The following is a 22,624-nucleotide window of genomic DNA, read 5'->3' as shown; positions in this document are numbered from 1 at the left end:
TGTGTTCGAGTTGGTAATCGTGCAATAAATGATGAAACAGTTCCAGTGACGAAGCAGTTCATCATGACAGCTATCCAGGGGTCCTCCTCGTATAACAAAGAGTAAATATAATGGCAGCAGTGCGCCGGGTTAATCCTTCCTTCCTCTTTACCCACTAATCGCTAAACAGTAGTCCTGTTCTGAGAAGAAATTGCGTCCTCCTCGTATATGGCGTTGGCTGTCCCATCCCAAAAGTGGTACAAAGAAGTTTACAGAACGTACATCTCTTCGTCATTTAGTGTACCAGTGCTCCCATCTGTGAATCAAATAACGAACATCTCCTTAAGTGATTACAATAAATTGTTCAGTGTAACTTAAAAATTAAAGACAATTAAATTTATGGAAAATCGAAGTTAGCATTTATCAATGTTTTGCTGCAATTCCTTGACTGCTTTATGTTCGTAGCGTTACCTCTAATTTTCCTTCTCAACTCGTTATTTCTTCATCACAATTTTATAATGGCGAAGATGAACTATTCAGGCACAATCTTGCTCCAGAAAGAGTGACAGATTCTTTGAGTGATTATGTTTGTTTTGATAAATTTTGTATTTCACACGCTGTCCCAGTAGGTCAGGGACGCAAATTCCGTCTACTCAACCCGACACAGATTTCCAGTAACTTACCTAAACCACTCTAGATGTATTCCCAGCTGCTTTTTACTTTCTTCATGCTTCTTCATATAAGCTAGTACTTCATCTCTGATGATGTCTACGTCGACGACACATTAAAAATGAGCTTGAAATGGAGGTTGCCGCGCGCAGTCCGGAACCGTGCGACTGCTACGGTCGCAGGTTCGAATCCTGCCTCGGGCATGGATGTGTGTGATGTCCTTAGGTTAGTTAGGTTTAAGTAGTTCTAAGTTCTAAGGGACTGGTGACCACAGCAGTTGAGTCCCATAGTGCTCAGAGCCATTTGAACCATTTTTTTGGAGGTTGACGGGACATGTAGCCAAACGAATGATTGGTAATAGTAGGTGGATCAAGGATCCCAAGAGATAAAAAAAGACCGAAATGACGACTTGAATTGCCATGCAAGTAGAAGTGGACAACTTGAACGATTTATCATGTATATTTTTTTTATTATTATAGATTTTTCGCAACGTCCTGAACGAATGCTCGGTCGACTTCGGTTCAAGAGTGTTTTGCATCTGGCCGCAGCCAACATTGCCGACCTAACAATAAGTACTTGTGTATACCGTAATGCTTACGAAGTGGGTGTCGTTTCAAACCAGTAAGCATACGTGTAGTTCTAGAACTGTACGAGGAAAGCACAGTTTCTCCCTATGGCTATCAATGTGTTGGACTTCAGTAGGTGTGGTTTGTTTCCTCCATTCCTCATACCACCTGAAAATTTGGCCAGGGAGTCGTTAAGAAACTGTAGTTATTAGGTAAACTGACGTGGTTTCACAAAAGTGATATCTGTCAGATAATTAATACTAACGGTTTCTGAAAGCTGTAAGCTATAGCCATCGCGTAGAACAATATAACTTGGCTTTTTCAAAGATCCAATCTTTGCTATAGACTATTGGTATGTATTTTCATTACTATCCTCGTTATAAATGAAAGATTTAACATTATGCCCTTGATTAGAATGTTAATGTCAATAGGAAAAATTATTATTATTATTATTATTTTTTTTTTTTTTTGGCTTACACATGAAGAGCCCTGTGATATTGCTGCCCCTAAGGTAGTGTTTACACTTAGTTTAGAAACCTGTTTCTGTCTGCAGTATTGTTTCGCCACAAGACTGCAATATGGTGCAACTATGTTCATTGCTCTTGATCTCGTATACGCTAGCGACAAACATTTCAACATACGTATTCGCATCATATTTTATGCTGAACTGGCAGCAAACATTTCACGTTCTGTAATCACAGCGACAGCTATACTAAGTCAAGTAAAGAATATGAATTAATGACGGGTTGCTGCATTACTAACACCCGATGAGGTACGTAACGAAGGAAAAGACTTAGCCGTCTTTGATGCACAAAGACATACCTTAGACCAGGGCCCCCCAACCTTTTCAGCTGGCGGACCCCTTCTTCAGTCGAATATCCGCGGCGGACCCCTAGTCAGTCAAGAGCACAGTAACTTTCAATTTCAGAGCAAAACCCGTGGGAACTGAAAGCTTCTTAATGCAAGATGTTCCCAATGACCCCCCCTCCCCCCCCCCCCCCCCCTCCGAAGTATCAATAGTCTTTGGTTTAGAAACGAATGAAAACAGCTTGAAATTAACGATCCAAATTGAATTCTCACTGTATCCAGACACTTACTAGTGGATTTACTCCCTTTGTTCAACACACTATAGCCTGATTAATATTACTTGGTAATTGACATTTCACACGTTGGAGCTGCCTTCCTCCAAGAGCAATCGACGTCACGTCCAAACGGTTCGCTGTTGACAAGCTACCGCCTGTGGTCTGTTCACCTCCACTGTTGTGTAAGGAGCAGGCATATTTCGTAACAGTCGTGTGTGTGTGTGTGTGTGTGTGTGTGTGTGTGTGTGTGTGTGTGGTTTTTCGTGAAATCCGAAGAAAATGTTCAGATGTATGTAAAGTCTATGGGACTTAACTGCTGAGGTCATCAGTCCCTAGTCTCACTCAGTATTAACCTAAGTTTAACTTCTACTAAGGACTACACACACACACACACACACACACACACACACACACACACACACACACACGCCCGAGGGAGGGCTGGAACTTCCGACAGCGGGAGCCGCACCAATGTTTTGGTTTGTGTTGCCGACTGTCAAATATTATTGCCAAAGATCGAATGTGATTGGCAACTTTCGAGTGCTATACACGTGATTTTCAAAGAAAAAAAGTAGTGATGAATTTGATTTTCACATTTTTATTCAATAATTTTACTTATTATTTTACACGATTTGGTGAAAGGTGGCCACGGACCCCCTAGAAAGAGCCGGTTGAAATTATAATGGATATGATGGGGCCAATTGTTTTAAAGAAATGCACAAATACCAGAAATGCGTTTCGTGCGAAGCAAAGACTTGCTATTACTCTTAGGTTTTTGGCAACAGGAGATTTACATCAAAGCCTTGCATACTTGTTCCACATATCAAAGCCAGCCATATCTCCAATATTGTGAAGCTTTGGTTAAAGAGCTTAAAGATTATGTAAAACTAGACTGACTGAGCACAAAAGTCGTTGAATTGAAAATGAAAGATTCCAGCTTTGCTAAACATGCTCTGAATGAATGTCTTTATATGATGTGAAATTTTATATTCTCCATAAAGGAATGAAAAGCTGAAAACTAATGTTACTCGAAATTCTGACCTTTAGTAAACAGCAGTCTAAGAATCCTGACCTGGTTCTAAATGACCAAACAGTTCCATTACTCACCCTCATTAAAGTAGCAGCAGCCAGTAGATAACAAGCTGTTTCACACTCACAGTCCATAGACGTCTTTGTCCTCCCCACTCAACATACGTTTTTCCGTCCTGTTCATCACATTCACCAGTTTGTCCATATGACATAGTAGCATGTGCCATAACTTGGACAACATATTTGGCTTATACATTCATATCGTTTTAGTATTTCAATATACCGTAATATAAGCTTTATTTGTTCAGAGCATCTTTGGGTATTACATTATGCTTGCGTTTTGTATCGATATAGTCACAGATTAGATTAGATTTGCTTTCGTTATAATTGATCGGCAGTGAGGAAGTCCTCCAGGATGCAGAACATTTCAGAAAAACAATAATACATGACAAATATTTACAACTGAAACAAATAAGTTAATGTACTTCCACAGGTCCCAAGCGGAATGATCGTCATTTTTTTAATGAACACTATATGAAAGAATCATTTTAAAAACACTCTTTTACTAAGATCGGATTAATGCACTGAATTTAAAATTAATTTTTTCTATTTATATGGTAATAAACATATAATAGAATCACCTCAATACTTATTTACAATGAACACATTACTGTACTGAAATAGTGCAGAAGTTAGATTGTACTTATTCACTCACACACACACACACACACACACTTATTTACAATGAATACATTACTGCACTGAAATGGTACAGAAGTTAAAAAATGGTTCAAATGGCTCTAGGCACTATGGTACTTAACATCTGAGGTCATCAGTCCTCTACACTTAGAACTACTTAAACCTAACTAATCTAAGGACATCACATACATCCATGCCCGAGGCAGGATTCGAAACTGCGACTGTAGCAGCAGCGCAGTTCCAGATTGAAGCTTGAAGCACCTAGAACCGCTCGGCCACAACGGCCGGTGGTGCAGAATATACATACATACATACATACATACATATATATATATATATATAACCCACACACAAATCAGTCGGTTCTACTGAGAAATTCATCCAATGGAGTAGAAGGAGTTGGCCACAAATAAATCCTTTAGGCTTCTCTTAAACTGAATTTCATTGGTTGTTAAGCTTTTTATGGCTGCTGGCAAGTTATTGAAAATGTGTGTTCCTGAAAAAATGCTCACTTTTTGTACAAGATTAAGTTACTTTAAATCCTTGTGGAGATTCTTATTTCTAGTATTGATTCCATGAACTGAGCTGTTGGTTTGAGAAAGTGATATATTTTTAATGACAAATTGAATTAAGGAATAAATATATTGGGAAGCAGTAGTTGGTATCCCTAGTTCCCTAAACAGGCTTCTGCAGGACGTTCTTGAGTTCAGACCACATATAACTCTTATTGCACGCTTTTTTGGCTGGAAAACTTTAGCTTGGCTTGACGAATTACCCCAAAAAATAATCCCATATGACTTAAGGTATGAAAGTAAGCATAGCTCTTTCATTTTTATATCCCCTATGTCTGACACAATTCACATTGCAAATAGAGATTTGTTAAGACGCTTCAGCAGTTCTGTGGAGTGCTCCTCCCAGTTGAATTTATTATGTAGCTGTAATCCCCAGAATTTCACACTTCCTACTTCTGCTATCTGCTTGTCCTTGAATATGAGGTATATACTCATCGGACACCCCTTACAAGCTCTGAACTACATGTATTGTGTTTTTTCAAAGTTTAGTGACAAAGAATTTGGATAGGAGCCAGTGATTAATGTCCACAAATATTTTATTAGTCGATCTTTCTAAGATTGCACTTGATTTGCTATTTATTGCAATGTTTGTATCATCGGCAAACAAAACAAACAAACTTGGCATCTGGTAATGTTACTGATGAAAGGTCATTGATATACACAAGAAAAAGTAAGGGCCCTAATATGGAATCTTGGGCCCCACATGTAATTAGTTCCCAGTTGGATGATGCCTGATAACTTGATACATGTCTCTTTCCTAATAACACCCTTTGTTTTCTGCCACAGATATAAGATTTGAACCATTTTTCAGCATTTCCTGTTACACCATAATATTCTAATTTAGTTAAAAGGATATTGTGATTTACATACTCAAATGCCTTTGACAGACCACAAAATATACCAGTTGCCTGCAATTTTTTGTCTCATGAATTAAGTACATTTTCACTGTAAGTGTAGACAACCTTCTCAATATCAGAACCCTTTAGAAATCCGAACTGCGACTTTGACAGTATGTTATTTGTGATAAGATGGTTATAAATCTGATTGTGCATTACCTTCTCTAAATTTTTGAGGATGCTTGCAAAAGTGAAACTGGACAGAAATTTCTCTATCTCCCTTCTTAAACAGTGGCTTAACTCAAGCGTATTTCAGCCATTCAGGGAATATTCCACTGATAAACGACTGGTTACAAGATCGCTTAATATGTTATTTAACTGAGAATCACATTCTTTAATTAACTTTGTTGATATTTCATCATAGACACTAGAGGTTTCTGATTTTGAAGATTTTATGATGGACATTACTTCTGCTGGGGTAGTGACGGTCGGGTCAAATGGAAGTTACTTCAAATGTCTGGTCTGAGGTATTCCATAGCAGCATCTACAGAATGTCACCTATCTTTGTACAACAAACTTTTAACAGCTATGAACTCGTGCTGAAGTTTATACTTTATCTGTTTACTATTAAGTTATTTGATGATGGGCTAAGACACAGAAAGCAGGTTCATAACGAATTACTAAAAAATTTTGTTGCGGAACATTAGTACTGTGTATTCAAGTTTTTAATACATCTATGTTCCTCCAAGAGCCAATGCAATATTCCACAGAAACGGTAATTTATTTACTGTTAATAACACTAAAACATGTATTTTATTGCTCATAGATTTGTGTGTAGATTAAAATTACACCAAATCATCATCATTTTCAACAAATAGAGCCGCACGCGCTAGCCAATCTGTATAAGGCGTCTACTCACAATTCGCGTGGCTCCCCCCGTTGGAGGTTCGAGTCCTCCCTCGCACATGGGTGTATGTGTAGTCCTTAGCGTAAGTTAATTTAAGTTAGATTAAGTAGTGTGTAAGTCTAGGGACCGACGACCTCAGCAGTTTGGTCCCACAGAAGCTTACCACAAATTTCCAATGTTTTCAACAAAAAGAACTTATTACACTTCAGGGACACTGGCAGCTCCAACGAATGAGACAGGGAATTTGCAGTTGAAGATCCCACTGCCACATCCGCCTTCACTGTTGACACCTCTCTTCTACTCAAATTGATCTCTGCCTCAAAGAAAATGACATATCCGTTTTTGTTGTAACTTCTCTCCCTCACTCTTCGCCCATTATTTTGGAGGAGGCATTCTCCATGATCCACAGGGATCCACAACATCATCCATATCCTCAGCTGGTATCTCTTATGGAACTTGAAGTCAGGTCTGTTTGTTTCAAATGTTGGCGACTGAAGATAAGTGGAGTAAAAAAGAAATTGTGTTCAGTCAGGTAGCTCTACACCATGTCCCCCACTGTGTGGAGCAATTTATGGGTAGCTTATTCTCATACAGCGCCTTTTTGCTAGTAGGAGCGAATTTACCAATAAAAAGGGGCATTTAGCACTATGCTGTTTGCTGTTGTTACCGTCAATTACAATTACTTGTAAGTTGATGTTGGCTGCCTCTATAAGTAAGCAGAATGCTTTTGTAAGTGAACTAATAAAAATAAAAATAAAAATAAAACTGAACATGCTACCTCATGAATGTTTACCTGGAAGGACATAAGTACTACCATATGTATTCACCTACATCTACACCACATTCCGAAAGCCACCTAACGGTGTGTGGCGGAGGGTACTAATTTCGCCAGATGATGCTTTTCCATTGCAGGAAAACATCATGAAGCTATATACAGGAAGGCACAACCAAGACTCAAAAGACAGAATTTTCAGCTACTGGTTGTCTAGGGCAAGTATGGGTGTAGAAAATACGCTCAGTGTATGGTCTCAGTCTTTCATGTTTCCCGAAAACCAATGCTGTTGCAGTCTGAGAAGGTATGAACTATCACTATGACAGCAGTGTGCCCCTGATGTCTTGAGGAGAATTTCCGAGTCAAGGGCCTATTACTGTTCACAAGGAAGCTCCGAATCCTAGTGACTACAGGCATGTGAAGTGATCCCGGTGGGACGAGGACGAGCTCCTGCTGCATCGTTTATCATTACATTCCTAAATATACCTGTCACGGAGAACTTTAACACAAAGTAATTCGTGAGAACATACAAGTTACTTTGTACATCGAATTGTAGTTGCACCATGACAAATATTGCTGAATATTGTTGTACATTACGGAACAGAAATAAACATATGCAAGCATAACCTTGTTTAGGGTACGTCTTTTTCAATTGTCTCTCTTGTATCGTTTGGGTCTTGAATATCACCCAAGAATCGTAAATTATCGAAACCGAATCACTGGGTTATGCGGGGTCCTGTAAAATGATTTATTGAAAGACACATTGAACACAAAGAAAATACATGCCGATACATGTCATATATGCCCTTTACTTGGTTTTCAATACAACGCCATACAGCCGCGCGTTTTAAGGCGCCTTGCCACGGTTGGCGCGTCTTCCCCCTCCTCTGTCGGAGGTTTGAGTCCTCCCTCGGGCATGGCTGTGTGTGTTGTTCTTAGTGTAAGTTAGTTTAAGTTAGATGAAGTAGTGTATAAGCCCAGGGACTGATGACCTCATCAATTTGGTCCCCTAGAAACTTACCACCTACTAACACAGTATGTTGTTTAGCATCTGCAGGAGAGCTGCTAAATGTTTCAGTAAGCGCAAGGCGAAGGTTGGGTGGGCAACTTTATGTTGTTCGTTTAGTTCCTGTAGGATTTGCAAGTTTGTTGGGGGGAAAGTGCATGTTATCACGGATGACTCGTCGCAGGGAACCATCTGACGTTGTCACTACCAAGGCATATGTAGCAGCAAAAGGGTGAGCACTTTGGATGAATGCTTGGCGCGCCCCCTCTATTCGCTCCGCAGTCCTCTGTGTCCATCGTCGCGCTGCACTTCTCTTCTTCGGACAAGATGCAGTAATCGACTTCCTAATCGCCCTAAGATTCCAGATATTCCAGATTATATCGTGTCGCTGAATTGTGGTGAGACACTCTTTTTTTTTTTAAGTACCCCTCAACAGCAAATGCTCGATGCTCTGTGTTAACCCGTTCATGTACATGAGACACATTTGTCCCACATATAAATCACCTTACTAATTGGACTGTAATCACAGTTGATGTGCTGCAGATGCTCTACTTGAAGCAGAGATATTTGTTTTCTTTAATATCGTACATCTTTGGTGGCAACAATTACTATAACTATCATTAGTCGTCGGTCATTGTTGGTGGTTCTTACTTCGAGCAGACACCGAAATTTAATCACTTATTGTGTTCTCTGCCTTACTGTCAAAGCTTGAAAGTATATTCAAGTAAGTTTCTCTTTTACTTTACACCATTCATTTAGAAAATAACTGTATTTCATCTGTGGAAATCTTTATTTTCATTCTTTGGGACATAGCTGTCTCAATGTGCCACAATGGTAATTTGTGTACTTGTTTTTGAATGTCATGAAATCGTTACTATTACGTAAAAAAACGAGCAGAATGGTATTTAATATTCGGTTGAAAATATATTATCTTTCATTTTATTAAATAAGCGGAAAAAATTTGTACTGGTATAATTTCAAATTTGCTTTTAGGTCATGTGCTCCAGAAAAAGAGAATTTTTCATCACTGATGAAAGTGTTATGCACATTTTGGAGGCTTACAGTAGCGATGACGAAGATAATCTGTTACTGGATGAAGAAGATAAAAATTTTCTTGAAGGAGATATAGAAGATGAAAGAGAACATGTTATTATAGAAGATCCTGAAAAAGAAATGCATAGCCCACCTAGCAAAAGAAGGCATATGGACGAAATATCAGAACCAAATGCTGAGGTACCTGATTCCCTTCCAGATTTACCAGAATTTACATGGTCCAAAACTTACCAACTAAGACAGTTCAGTGATAACATGAATCATGAATTTGGGAAAGTGCTTTTCTTTAGTGTCAGTGAAAATCGTGAAATGCCACAGTCATTTCAAATGTTTTCTTCCACTATTGGCCTAAAAGATTTGGTGCATGATATATTAATTCCTGAAAGTATTTGGTATGCAGAACAATCAGGCAATGCATTCAGTAGAAATGAAGATGAAATCAAGACATTTCTTGGTATGAACCTGGTAATGGCGTAACATATTTTGCCTACATTTAGAAGCTACTGGGCAACTGTACTCGATTTAGGTGTTCCTTATATAGCTCACATTATACCACTACATCGGTTTGAAGATATTCGAAAGTACTTACATTTGTCCAAAAATGCAGATCAGTCAATAAAGAAAGACTGCACATACAAAGTGAGACCTGTAATTACCCTTTTGAACAAAACCTTCCAGGAATCTCTTAGTGCAACTAGGGCTCAATCTGTAGATGAACATATGATCAGATTTAAAGGACATAATATTATGCGACAGTATGTCAAAAATATACCAGTCAAATGTGGTTTCAAAATGTGGTGCAGATGTGATTCAGAAACTGGCTACCTATTTGAGTTTGATTTACACACTAGCAAAAAAACTCAGGTCCTGAAGTAGGGCTTCGTGAGTCAGTATTTCTGCAACTGACAAAATCATTTTCCGGACTGGGATGTGAAATTTACATAGATAACTTTTCTAACTCTCCAGCTTTGCAGTATTACCTTTGTTTACAAAATATCAGATCATGTGGAACAGTGCACACCAATAGTAAAAACATCCCAAAGACATTCCCTAAAGACAAGGAAATGAAAAGAGGTGATTTATACAGTCTTAGTAGCAGTTGTAATTCAAAGAGTCTAGAGCACCAAATGATAAGATCAGACGTAAGGAATAGATGTGTTCATTGTGCTTCAAAGTGTGTTGAAAATAGCACTTATAATATTTGTGAACAGTGTGGTGTTAATTTATGCTTTACTTCAAGCAGAAACTGTTTTGCAGAATGTCACATCAAATAGACAACATTTACACAGCCTCTGTAATTTTTCGATGTATTAAGTGTAAAGTGTTCTGTAACTGTCATTTAAGGACCACAGGGACAAATACGTCCCAGCTTTTTTTAGCAGTACAAATAAAAATGTTTGAAAGAATAACATATTTTGTTTATCACTAGCACTTTAGTTTCTTATGTACCTGAAGGGGTTAAAAGAAAAAAAAATCCTTGAGGTCTATGTTTATGTGCTGCTCCATGACTCTGCTATGTGCTACTCCATTACTCTGCTGTCAAAATCTTCTTTGCTTTTGTGTAACTTCTGTGTTTTTTTTCACTAAATGTGCTTTTTCATATCCAGGGTGTAATTATAAAGTTAATAAAATGTTTTCTTGCCTTTAAGATAATATTTTTCATCAGGTTATGGGCACAGTCCTTCAAGCTTATCAATGCTGACCTTATAATCGCCGCTAGCATTCATCTTTCTTTACAGACATAGGCTCATTTCAAATTTCATTGGACTACTTGTTGGATATGTTAATGACAAGGATGGGTTTAGAGTTTGGATTCCATCTAAAAGAAAAGTGGTGTTGAGTCACGATGTGAAATTTAAGCCAGAAATTGTTTGTGGTTTACATAGTGATCATGTTGAATTTGAAGTCCCTCAGGAAGAATTTAACGATCCGAATTCATCTAAAGATGACCAATGTAAATCACCTAGGGTGCACACTTCTGGAGGAAGACACACTCAAGAAAAAAATTTCACTCTCGATTCTAGAGAAAGTCAAGAGTCGAGTGAATCTGATGAAAATAAAGAATTAACAGAAGCAGAAGCTGCTGAATCTTCTAATGAAGAGAAACAGAAGAATAAATGACAACTTAGAAAACCAACCTGGATGGAAAGTGGTGAATTTTGTATGGCAACAAAAGTTGATGCACTTGAATACAAAGATCCAAACTGTTTTTCAGAAATATTGCAGTCAAACGAGAAGGAAGAATGGATGGAAGCTATCAGTGAAGAACTTCAATCCTAAGGAAAAACAATATCTTGGTGCTGGTTGACCGTCCGAAGAATGGCAAAGTATTGCAAAATCGCTAGGTTCGGCGAAAGGTCGCAGACAATGGAGGTACTCGCTTTAAAACCAGATTGGTTGCAAAAGGCTGTATTCAGAAAGCAGGAATTGATTATGACGACGCCTTTAGTCTCGTGGCACGTTATGACACCATACGAACTCTGTTGGCTGTAGCTGCTTCAAAGAAAATGCTGCTAGAACAATTCGATGTAAAGAGAGCTTTTTTGAATGGAATACTTGAAGATGAAGTATATATGGAACAACCAGAAGGTTTCGAAGATGGTACAGGTCGAGTGTGTTTCTTAAAATAGAGTCTTTATGGGTTGAAGCAAGCACCACGTTGCTGGAACAAACGTTTTATTGAGTTCGTGAAGAAAGCTGGTTTTTTAAACAGTGATGCAGATCCATGTCTATTTTATCGTAGACAAAATGGAAATAGCCTTTAAGTGGCAATCTACATTGATGATGGCTTGATTGTCGGCAGTAACAAGAAAGAAATTGCTGTTGTTAAGGATGTTTTACAACATGAATTCGAAATAACAACTGGCAGTCTTGACAATTTTCTTGGCATAAAAATAAAGCAATATGAAGATGGAGCAATAATGATAAGTCAAGAGAAATACACAGAAGAAACTCTGCAAAGATTTCGAATAGCAGCATACAATACAGTCTCAAATCCTATTGGACGTGAGGAGAATAATCTTAATGAAGAAGTTTCATCATCTGTACCCTACCGTGAATCAATTGGTTGTCTCATGTACCTTTCAACAGCAACTCGCCCAGGCATCACTTTTGCAGTCAATAAAGCTGCTCGAGCTATGGAGAAACCAACCACAGAAGACAGGAATAAGATTTCGCAGGTGATCACCGGACAAGCCGCTCAACAACTGGAATTCTTGCAAAGTACTCAGGTGGTGCAGTGTCATGGACAAGTCAGTTGCAGAAAGTAGTGGCCACACCCGCAACCGAGGCGGAAATAATTGCAGCTAGTGAAGGAGCGAAAGAGTTAGTTTCGTTAAGTCGTCTGCTATCAGAATTAGTGGAAATGTCGTGGCAGCCTTCAGTTCTTTACATTGACAATGATAGTGCACTGTAGTTAGCAAAAAATTTAGAAAATCATCGACGTTCTAAACATATAGAGGTCCGACATTTCTAAGCTCATGAAAGATATCTGAATGGTGAGATTTTCTTGGAACACATTGATGGACACAACCAGTTGGCAGATATTTTGACGAAACCCCCAGAACGAGTTCGATTTAATTGACATGCAAGAGACAAAGCAATAATTTCATGTTTGTTTTTCTCTTGGAGGAAGTGTTAAAAGAAAAGAAAAAACCTTGAGGTCTATGTTTACGTGGTGCTCCATGAATCTGCTATGTGCTGCTCCATGACACTGCTGTCAATATCTTCTTTGCTTTTGTGTAACTTCTATGTTTTTTTTCAGTAAATGTGTTTTCTTTCGTATCCAGGGTGTAATTATAAAGTGAATAAAATGTTTTTTGCCTTTAAAATAATATTTTTCATCACTCAGAACTCCAATACGCCATAATTACAAAAGGCAGTCTTTCTTCAATGCAGAGCGCGCATACTTCGCTCAGGCGCAACAGTGACGGCGTGCTGCGTGACTCAAATCCTACTAACCATTCTTCCGAGCACTGTACAAAAATTCAAAACCACTACCACATTTCTTGCTCTCTTCATTTCTCTTTTCTCGCGTCTAAATTGAGCTACGAGAGACCGAAGTTATTGAAACACGTCATTGCTTCTGGTGCTAAGCTCTGCTGCAATTTTCTGTAACATCCTTCTTTATTTTACTATTGTTTGTTATTAGCGGTGAGTTCGTTCCAGCAGTACTCCTCTGCCTAATAGCGTGTGACAAATTCGAATATCCAGTTTCTCGTCCATTCTATTCTAGAGAACCGTAACACAACACGCAACAAGGCAGCATTACACAAGCAGGGCAGAGTACAAAAAAAATTGGTACTGTATAGTGGCATTTAACAGTAGCAGACCAGAAACAATGTTTCCTTTGATCTATTCCGAAACCTAAGGTCGCAGGTTCGAATCCTGTCTTGGGCATGGATGTGTGTGATGTCCTTAGGTTAGTCAGGTTTAAGTAGTTCGAAGTTCTAGGGGACTGATGACCTCAGAAGTTAAGTCCCATAGTGCTCAGAGCCATTTTTTTGTTCCGAAACAACCATTGAACACTGTTTCTGTGTTTGCAACATTTTGCAAGCAGTAGTAGCCGCAAACAGTGTTGCAAAAGATGTTTGAAACTCAATGTAAAAGCGGCTTAATACAGTGCGGAAAATTTTTTATGTGTTAATGTATTCATTCGATCAATTTAATACAATGTATAAGATAATATTGCACTTGGCTTAAAGCTAGCGTTTTTCAGAGAAATAATCGACGCTATTTTCCGTAAACTGCAGGTATACCAAAGGTTACTGGTTCTTGTTTACGTTGGAAGAAACCTAAACAACAAAACCCCAATAAAACTTTTGTCTTCGGTAGTTATCATCAATATATACTTAGAACCTGGAAGTTAAAGATATGTAACGACTTTTGTGTGATGATTCCCCGCATTGTATTTAATGTGATGAGATAAAACGTGTCATCTGGGTATATTTTTAAGAACTAGGACCGCTTTTAAAACTGATAGATATAAATTTTCGTCAATATATTTCTTTCACAGGCTGAGAGTCCCATTGGAGGAAAAGAAAGGCTCCCTCGCATATTTCTTTAAACAGAGAATAGAAGTTGAAATGTCAGAAACAAGTATGCAGATAGTTATTTATAGAAAATCAGCTAACCACGGATAGCTGTGCATTTATGCGAGTATAGTTGATCCGCAAATAAATGAAATGCTTTGGAGAAACCAAAGCTTATAAAATTACATGCTAGCCGCATAATTAAATCTTCCCCGACAAGCAGACGACGTTTACAACATTCTATTTGGCAACAAAATTACTAAATAAATATATTTTTCTACATACCATTTTCGACAAAATATGCAAATGAGTGTTCATAAAGGAGGATGCTATACCAAACTTACTTTCTACCACTTGAAGAAACAGATGTTTGCCTACGTGTGTACGATAGCCGGCAACAAAATCCGTTTTCCTTCTTCAAAGCAATGGAAAGTTAATGAAACATAAATTGCACATGGTAGAGTACCTATGAACTTTTTAGGTATTAAGCTTTATATTTCCTGTTTTTTCTACGCTTTCAGGAGCACAATAACAACTCCAGACTCTATTATAACCTCACACGAATTCACCGCGCAGCGAAATTTTGGTGAGGAAATAAACAGCATGGTTTGTTGGTGCGAAGGAATATGTTGAGCAAATACAATTTGGTGCATTGTTATTTACATAGTTCTACTTAAAATGTTATGTTTCCAAACTGGTGAAACACAGCAAGGTATCCTGCCAGCAGTAATGTGCATACGACTCACATTGAAAACAGTCAGCTGTAAAATAAAACTATAATGGAAGTACAGAATTTCTGGCATGATAACTCGCAAGAGTAGCAGGCAACATTTACTTCATTACATATGATGCCAATGCGGTATGACAAATGACCAATTTTGATGAATAACAGTCCAGAGCTTGGTATTTCATTATTTTAAATGTAGCAGCTGAACTTCGCTACAGTTAGTAAGGATATGCTGGTGATATGCTTTGTCAGTTTATTACACACCAGTACATCTACAGTCTTGCATAAATAGAGTACTAATATTCATTTTGTTAAGTCATTCAAATACAGTTCTGCATTAAATACGAGAAATCCTCCTGCATGATGGTCCTCTGATTGACGTCAATGTATAGTGGAACTGTGTTGAATATAAATTTGAAGTCGACAATGTATTACAATGGGAATCGTAATCGTGATGTTTATTAAGACATTTTTATCGTTAGCATTTGACCATTGGGATTTGAGACACTGTCTGTTCCATAATCAATCTAACCAACATTATCATTGTTTTATGTTTCACGTTTCTTTCGACTTCTATTCATGTTTTACTCATCATAACAAAATCACTACACTAGGATGCATATTATGGAACCTGTGCTTGGAAGAAATGATAGTGTAGTGTATGTTATTCCATCTTCATTATTTCATCTGCATTATTTCTGAACAAATGGTATTACGCCATTGCTCAGAAACCAGAAAACGAGTAGGCAGTATCCAAAACCAAGACAAGCAATAAGCACATAACAGATAGGGTTTTTTAATTAATATAGAAGTGCCTGAAAAAGTCTGTTTGTGACATTGAGTACCAAAGGGTTTTCTTAGACTGAGTTAAATATACAAAAGATGACATCACAAACATTGAGGCTTTTCTCCAAATCACAGAGAATAACTTAATGCACTATCCACTCACTTGCCCCATGAAAAGCACTCAGTGGCTATAAAAGCAGCTGGAGCTACCTCATATAATCTACATAATTTATCAGGAGTATATTTGTTTTGTGATTGTTTCAAAAATGGTTACTGCTTTCTCTTACAGAAAGAATTATTATTTTCTAAATGAAACGTATAGAATTAATTTTTTATGTAACTTATCTGTTCATTTTGTTGTTGCAGCCCAGAAATGTTTCACACAAAAATACTTATATTAGGTGCACAAGCACAAGGAATTGCAGTAGCATCTCACTTTTTGGAACACAACATGGAGGACTTCATTGTAATTAAGTTAGGGGGCCAAACTCTTGGATCCTCTTGTGCTTCAAGTTCAAGTGAGTTTAGAAATATATTTTCTGCCTAAATAAAATTAATTCTAGTTTATCAGAATAATCAACACAATGTTCTGGACTAAATAAATGATTTCACGTTTAATTTTTACTTTAACTCATGAAAACCTTTATCCTTCAATGCAACTTTTATATTAATTAATTATTGTATCGTATAACTTGAGCAAGCAAAGTGTGTGCCTAGTAATGAGTGCTTACAGAAATATGATCTATGAAACATCAGTCAGTTAATTAAGAACAATTTTTTCACTACATCATTGGGTACAACCATTATTTGACATTCAGATTGTTATGATCGTTTTTGCTCCAGATGTAGGCAGATCTGATGGAGACATCAAATGCTTTCAGAATGGTGATGAAAGTTTCAGCCCAGAAAAGAATAGAACAAGTATATTAAATAGAAATGCTACTGTGAAGGATCTAGGATTAATATTCTTTAATTCTTCTGGTCATGTAGTTGCTCAAGAAGAGGTGGCAGAAGTAGCTAACTTTACAGCACAAATGAAAGAGACTGTTATATATGATAAAGGGACTTTGTCATCTCTGTTGGCAGATTTACATTTGGAACAGTAAGTAACTCACTTTGAATGATCCTTTTATAATAATCTGCATACTCTTCATTTTATTGCTGTTCTTAATTTTGTTATTATCGTTCTTCTTCTTTAGTCATTTTTCCATCTTCTTTAGTCATTTTTCCATCAATTTTCAAAATTGTATCTCCATTCCTGGCACAATTTCTATTATGTAAGTAAATGAGCTTAATTGTCTTGTTTATTTTGTTTTACTGTTTCACTTCACTGTGCCTGATTTTCTTATGCATCATCTGCTAGCATTAGTATGTAAATTAAATGACAGAAAATCCACGATAGATTAACAATATGAATCAGTATTGATTACAAGTCACCACATAGTTGAGGCATTGCATGGCAAACAGGTACATTTAGAAGTAGATTAAGTTGTTGGACGAATTCATTCATCAGATTTAGAAAAACACATGTGTTCATAAAAGCACAACTTTCACGCACATGGTCATTGTGCCTGTAAGTCTTGTTTTCAGTGAGCAGCGTTCTTGATTGAGGTGGGTAGTGGTACTACAGAAGAGGCATGGGTGAGAGGGGGGAAGTGTGGTAGGTTACAGGTGGGCAAGATGCTGTAATGCTGTCTGCAGGAGTGTGTAGGAACTTGATTGGGACAGGTGATGGGCTTCTAGGTGCAGCATTGGAAAGCTGTGTTGGGGGAGAGTGAGATGGTGATTGGAGAAGAAAGAAACAGAGAAAGAGAAAGGACTATGCAGGTGCTCAGAGTGATGGGAGACATTTATAAGGCTGGAGTTGGGGCAGGCGAGGACATAGAGGACAGGGCATGGAAGACAGAGACTAATGAATTTTGCGGTCAGGAGAGTTACAGGAGCTAAGGTTATTCTGCAGGGAGAGTTCCCACCTGCGCAGTTCAGAAAAGATAGTGTTAGTGTGAAGAATCCAGATGTCATGGGCAATGTAGTAGTTTTTGAAGTCAAGCACACTGTGTTGCATGGTATGCTGGGCAACTGAGTGGTCCAGCTGTCTCGTGGCCAACATTTGTCAGTTGCTGTTCATGCAGACAGACAGTTTGTTAATGGTCATGCCCATGTAAAATGCCTCACAGATGTTGCAGCTGAGTTGGTAGACCACATGATTGTTTTTACAGGTGGCCCTGGCTTTGATAGGCAGGAGGTACCTGTGATGGGACTGGAGTTGGTAATGCTGGCAGGATGTGCAGGACAGGTCCAACATCTATATATTTTAAAGGTATATCAGCCATTGGACAGGAGGTTGGTAGATATGATGGGATAAAAATGGACAGGGGATATTGCACAGGTTGAGTGGGTGGTAGAATACCACTATAGGAGTGGTGGTCAGGATTTTTCCCATTTCAAGGCACAGTGAGAGATAGTCAAAACTGTTGTGGAAAATATGATTTTTTTGCTCCAGTCCTAGGTGAGACTGAGTCGGAAAGATGACGCTCCATTGTGGCCATTCAGTGGATATGCGAGGGATGGTGGATGACATGTGGAAGATTATTTTGATCTGTGAAACCCTCAGCATATTTGGAGAGGGACTGCTCATCACTGCGAATGAGACTGACAAGAATGGTTGGATAGGCTGTGTGAAGAGGCACTAAACTGTTATTTCTTCATGAATGGTCACTGTCAAACTATAGCCAATAGACAGCTGGACCAACCATTTGCCAAGAATACTGTGCAGTATATTGTGCTTGACTTCAACAACTGCTTCACAGGCCATAACTTCTGAAATCTTCCCACCAACAACAGATTTTCTTATCTGTGCAGGTGGGAACTCTCCCTGCAACATACCCTTCTCTCCCGTAAACCCCTGGCCTCAACCTTTTGTAGTTCATGTCCTGCGTCTGCCTCTATCTCCTTCTGTGCTCCCATTCCATCCTCACACATACCTTCTTACCCTGCACCCCTCCCTCCACAGCCCACCTACATTGTCCTTTTATCTTCTCTGATTGTTTTCTCTCCTCTCCCCGGTTTCTTCACACTCTTCCCCTCCCCTTCCTACTACACTTTCCCCCAGGCAGTACTACAGCATCTTCTTCCAACCCAACCTTACTAACCTTCCCCACCCACACCACATGCCTGTTCTATACCCCACTACCCACCCTAGCCAAGATCACTAATCACTGCAGTCAAGTGTTGTCGGTGCCCAGATACAATAGCAACCGTGTGTGTATGAGAGAGAGAGAGAGAGACAGAGAGAGAGAGAGTTTTCTAAGACTAATAAAATACTTTGAGCAATAGCATAATCTACTTTTAAATGTGTCTGTCTGCAGTTCAATGCTTCCTCTATCTAGTGAGTAACAACATATCATAATTCATATTGTCAGTGTAATTATAAAAGCATTGTGTGGTAATGTAATCAACTGTACTAATACACTGAATATAAACATCTTCTGTGTCATCTTTTCTGTGCTCTACTGAGCAGGGCACGATTTTGTATGACCCTCCTCCATACAGTTTTGTCCACCTGCAGGTATTGTTCATATATTTCATACGATTTGGCATCTCTGAACTGTCATGAAGTCTTCCTCTTGTTTTATTCAGAAGTTTTTGGTTTATGTATTCTTGAGCAGTTGTGTGAATAGTCATTATCCTCATATGATGATGATACTATAATTGTTTTACTTCAAGAATCTTCTGTAGGATTTTTTCCAGTTCTAGGATAGAATGTTGCAAAATATTTTTTAAAGGATTTGCTCTGGAACTCAGAATATGCAAATTGTGGAGTGGGCCAGGAGGAACAAACAGGTGATTGTCGTGAATGACTTATTTTATTACTCACATAACACATATTCAATTTTGGTTCTAGCTCAGACTCATCCAGTTCTGCCTACTTCACACATAGAAGTCTCTCTCATTGTCTTGATCTGTAAACAGGATTGCTAGCATACTTTGCATACTTCCACTTCATACTGTCATGTGGCATAATCTTCTTTGGTAATGCAGGTAACGGCAAATAAATATTTATTCTGCTGCAGAGTATTGTGTAAAGATGAGAACTGACATCTAGCAGAAGTCTCTTCAAAGACATAGAGGTTCTTACATTTCTGTACAAACATGTCTACTTCATAAAGGTATTTGTGATTGAAAACAAGAGTGAATTTAGAATGTACTGTGCAATTCACAACCACAGTATGAGAAGTAAAAATAATTTCCATGTAGTCGATGCACCCTTATCTAGATTACATGGCTACTTGTTGTTGTTGCATATTAATCTGGGCATAATTAGATGTTGCAGTTAGAACAGATCTGGGAACTTGTAGGGATACCACATCATAACACTCGAAGCATTTAGTTTACATTTCTCAGTAGCATTTGGTTACTAAGTGACAAATTATTGTGCTAAATTCATTAAAGCACTTCCATTGTTTCTTATAAGTTGTGTGCCACTGCCTTTGATACCCATAAATATATATGAGTAAAGGAAACTACTCACTACTACACACACCTCTGTGCATTGTGTCGGCACTGGCACAATGTAATCTCTCTCTCTCTCTCTCTCTCTCTCTCTCTCTCTCTATCTCTGTGTGTGTGTGTGTGTGTGTGTGTGTGTGTGTGTGTAAGAGAGAGAGAGAGAGTTCATTTGCATGTGCCTCACAATGATTCAAAGACTCTGCTATTTTTTGCATTTACACTCGACCAGGACTTTCTGACATTTCCATGTGGCTTCTAATAGATAATATTCCTTGCCTATAACATATAGCTTCTTCAAGTGACAATCTGGCCAGACTTCAATTTCAGAGACAAAATAATACCACAGTATTATAAATTAAGGAATCCGTGTACAAATCTGGGCTTTGTGGATAAAACCAGAATGTACAAGTTTTCAGCTCTTCACTCACTGCCTATTCATTTCCAGGTATTAATCTTGCCTTGTATTTATTTATTTTATCATCATTATCTGCACATTCCTAACACTGATATGTATTCTGTTGTTTTGTCATACATATACCTCTTGCTTGCAGTAAAGTAAATTCACCATACTTAACTGAGTTACAGTTTAGCTTATGTATTTCCAACTCTGCTACATCTGTCAGTGATATCTTACATACTTCCAACTAAGTTATTCTGTTGTTTTACTACATGCATATCTCTCCTTCTATTGAGTGTAATTCTTTATACTTGCATATATAAACCTGACATTTATATAGAGCTTATACCATTTACAAATTTAGATTGAAGTTTACCACAATTTCATTTTGCTCATATTGTCCTCCGCCTCTTCCATGCAGACACACACTGTTTTATCAATATTCAGATTCAATTTTTTCTGGTATGTTCACTTTACATTCATTTAAAGTTAAGTTTAAATATTTTCAATGATGTTACAGTCACACTGTCAAAGATGGGATTTACTCTACTTTTGTGTGTCACTCTCCATGTGTAATATCTTTTCAAAGGTGTCTACTAGTGCAGAATAAATGATGATGTTACACAGTGAAAAGCCCAGGGTAGAATAACAACTCCCATTTCCATCTACTCCAGGTCTGTCACTGGCATCTCTTACCCCATCAAATGCAGGGCTACCTGTGAAAGTAGCCATGTAACCTACCAACTTAGCTGCAGCCACTGTGCCACTTTCTATTTGTGCGTGACAATTAACAAGCCATTTGTCTGTACGAATGACCACTGTCAAACAGTGACCAAGAGACATGTGGACCACCCAGATGCTGAATATGCCACCTGACACAATGTGCTTCCCATTAATGATGGCTTCACAGCCTGTGCTATTAGATTCTTCCCACCAACACTAGATTTTCTGAACCGCACAGTTGAGGTTTCTCCCTATAACACATCCTTCATTCCCACAACCCCCTCTGGCTCCAACCTTCACTAGTCGCAGCTTACCCTTTCTCTGCTCCCATTCCAGTACTGCACACAGCTTCTAGCCCACCATTGAACCTACACAGTCCTTTCCTTTTCTCTGTCTGCTTCTCTTGTCTTTCTCCCCCCCCCCCCCCGCCCCCACCTACCCCAATGCCCCCTCACTGGCATGCTGTACCTAGGAGCCCTATCCTGTCCCCACCATGTTGCAGCACGCTTCCATAGATAGCACCAGCATCTTCCTCCACATGTATCCTGCTATCTCCCCCCTCCCTACTCCAGGCCTCTTCCTTACCCCTCACTTCCCATCCAAGCTACATGGATTGTTGCGTATGTCGGAACTGCCGCAGTCGGGCATTTGCACCTGGGGTCAGTGATCATGTGTTTGTTAGAGTTGTTCTTGTGTGAATGTGTATATCTACCTCTGAAAAAGTCTTTGTCAAAAAGACTAAATATTTCAACATTAATTTTCGTCGCACCTGTGTGCAACTCAACACCTCCTCTCTTTGATGAAGTTATTCATTCAAAATCTGATGATTGTCTTGTAGGACAAAAACTGGTTAATTAAATAAATTAATGGTGTAGAACATCCACAGTTGTGTTTTTTTTTAATAAAACCATATTTGTGTAATAATTCATAATAGCGAATCATTTTTTGACAGAAAACTGAACCACTTTCAGCTAGGAGTATAAAATGATTGCATGAATTATTTGTATTTAACACAGAGTTATGAAAACTTTTGCCAGAAGTACACTGGCATACAGTTGGCAATGTAATTAACATATGATTGTAAGCAAATTAAAACCCTTAAAACAACTGGACCGAGCTACAAGATCATACCTCAAGAAATGACTAATAACATTAGTCAGTATGCCTTCCCTACTTCTTCATACTTCACAGAGTCTTTCCTGAGACGGTCTGTGATGTGTGCTTATGCAACTGGGATGCTAGCATATAAAATCAGAAAATTAGGGTTATGAGTCCTTGTCTG

General features: G+C 38.4%; 1 protein-coding gene across 4 annotated transcripts in view; it reads left to right on the top strand.

The window, feature by feature from the left end:
• LOC126337850 (uncharacterized) overlaps nucleotides 1–22,624 on the top strand; it is a 152,543-nt gene that overhangs the window by 5,954 nt on the left and 123,965 nt on the right. Inside the window, exons 1-3 of one of the 4 annotated variants that reach the window (XM_050001505.1) lie at nucleotides 14,401–14,657; nucleotides 16,080–16,231; nucleotides 16,557–16,815. In XM_050001505.1, coding sequence (XP_049857462.1) covers nucleotides 16,087–16,231; nucleotides 16,557–16,815 — 404 coding nt within the window. In that variant the 5' untranslated portion in view covers nucleotides 14,401–14,657; nucleotides 16,080–16,086. The other 3 variants (XM_050001506.1, XM_050001504.1, XM_050001503.1) reach the window with 3 other exon arrangements.

This window comes from Schistocerca gregaria, chromosome 1, assembly GCF_023897955.1.
Source record: "Schistocerca gregaria isolate iqSchGreg1 chromosome 1, iqSchGreg1.2, whole genome shotgun sequence".
Classification (NCBI taxonomy): Eukaryota; Metazoa; Arthropoda; class Insecta; order Orthoptera; family Acrididae; genus Schistocerca; species Schistocerca gregaria.
The sequence above is the reverse complement of the archived record's forward strand: the minus strand, read 5'-3'. Positions and strand labels throughout refer to the sequence as shown.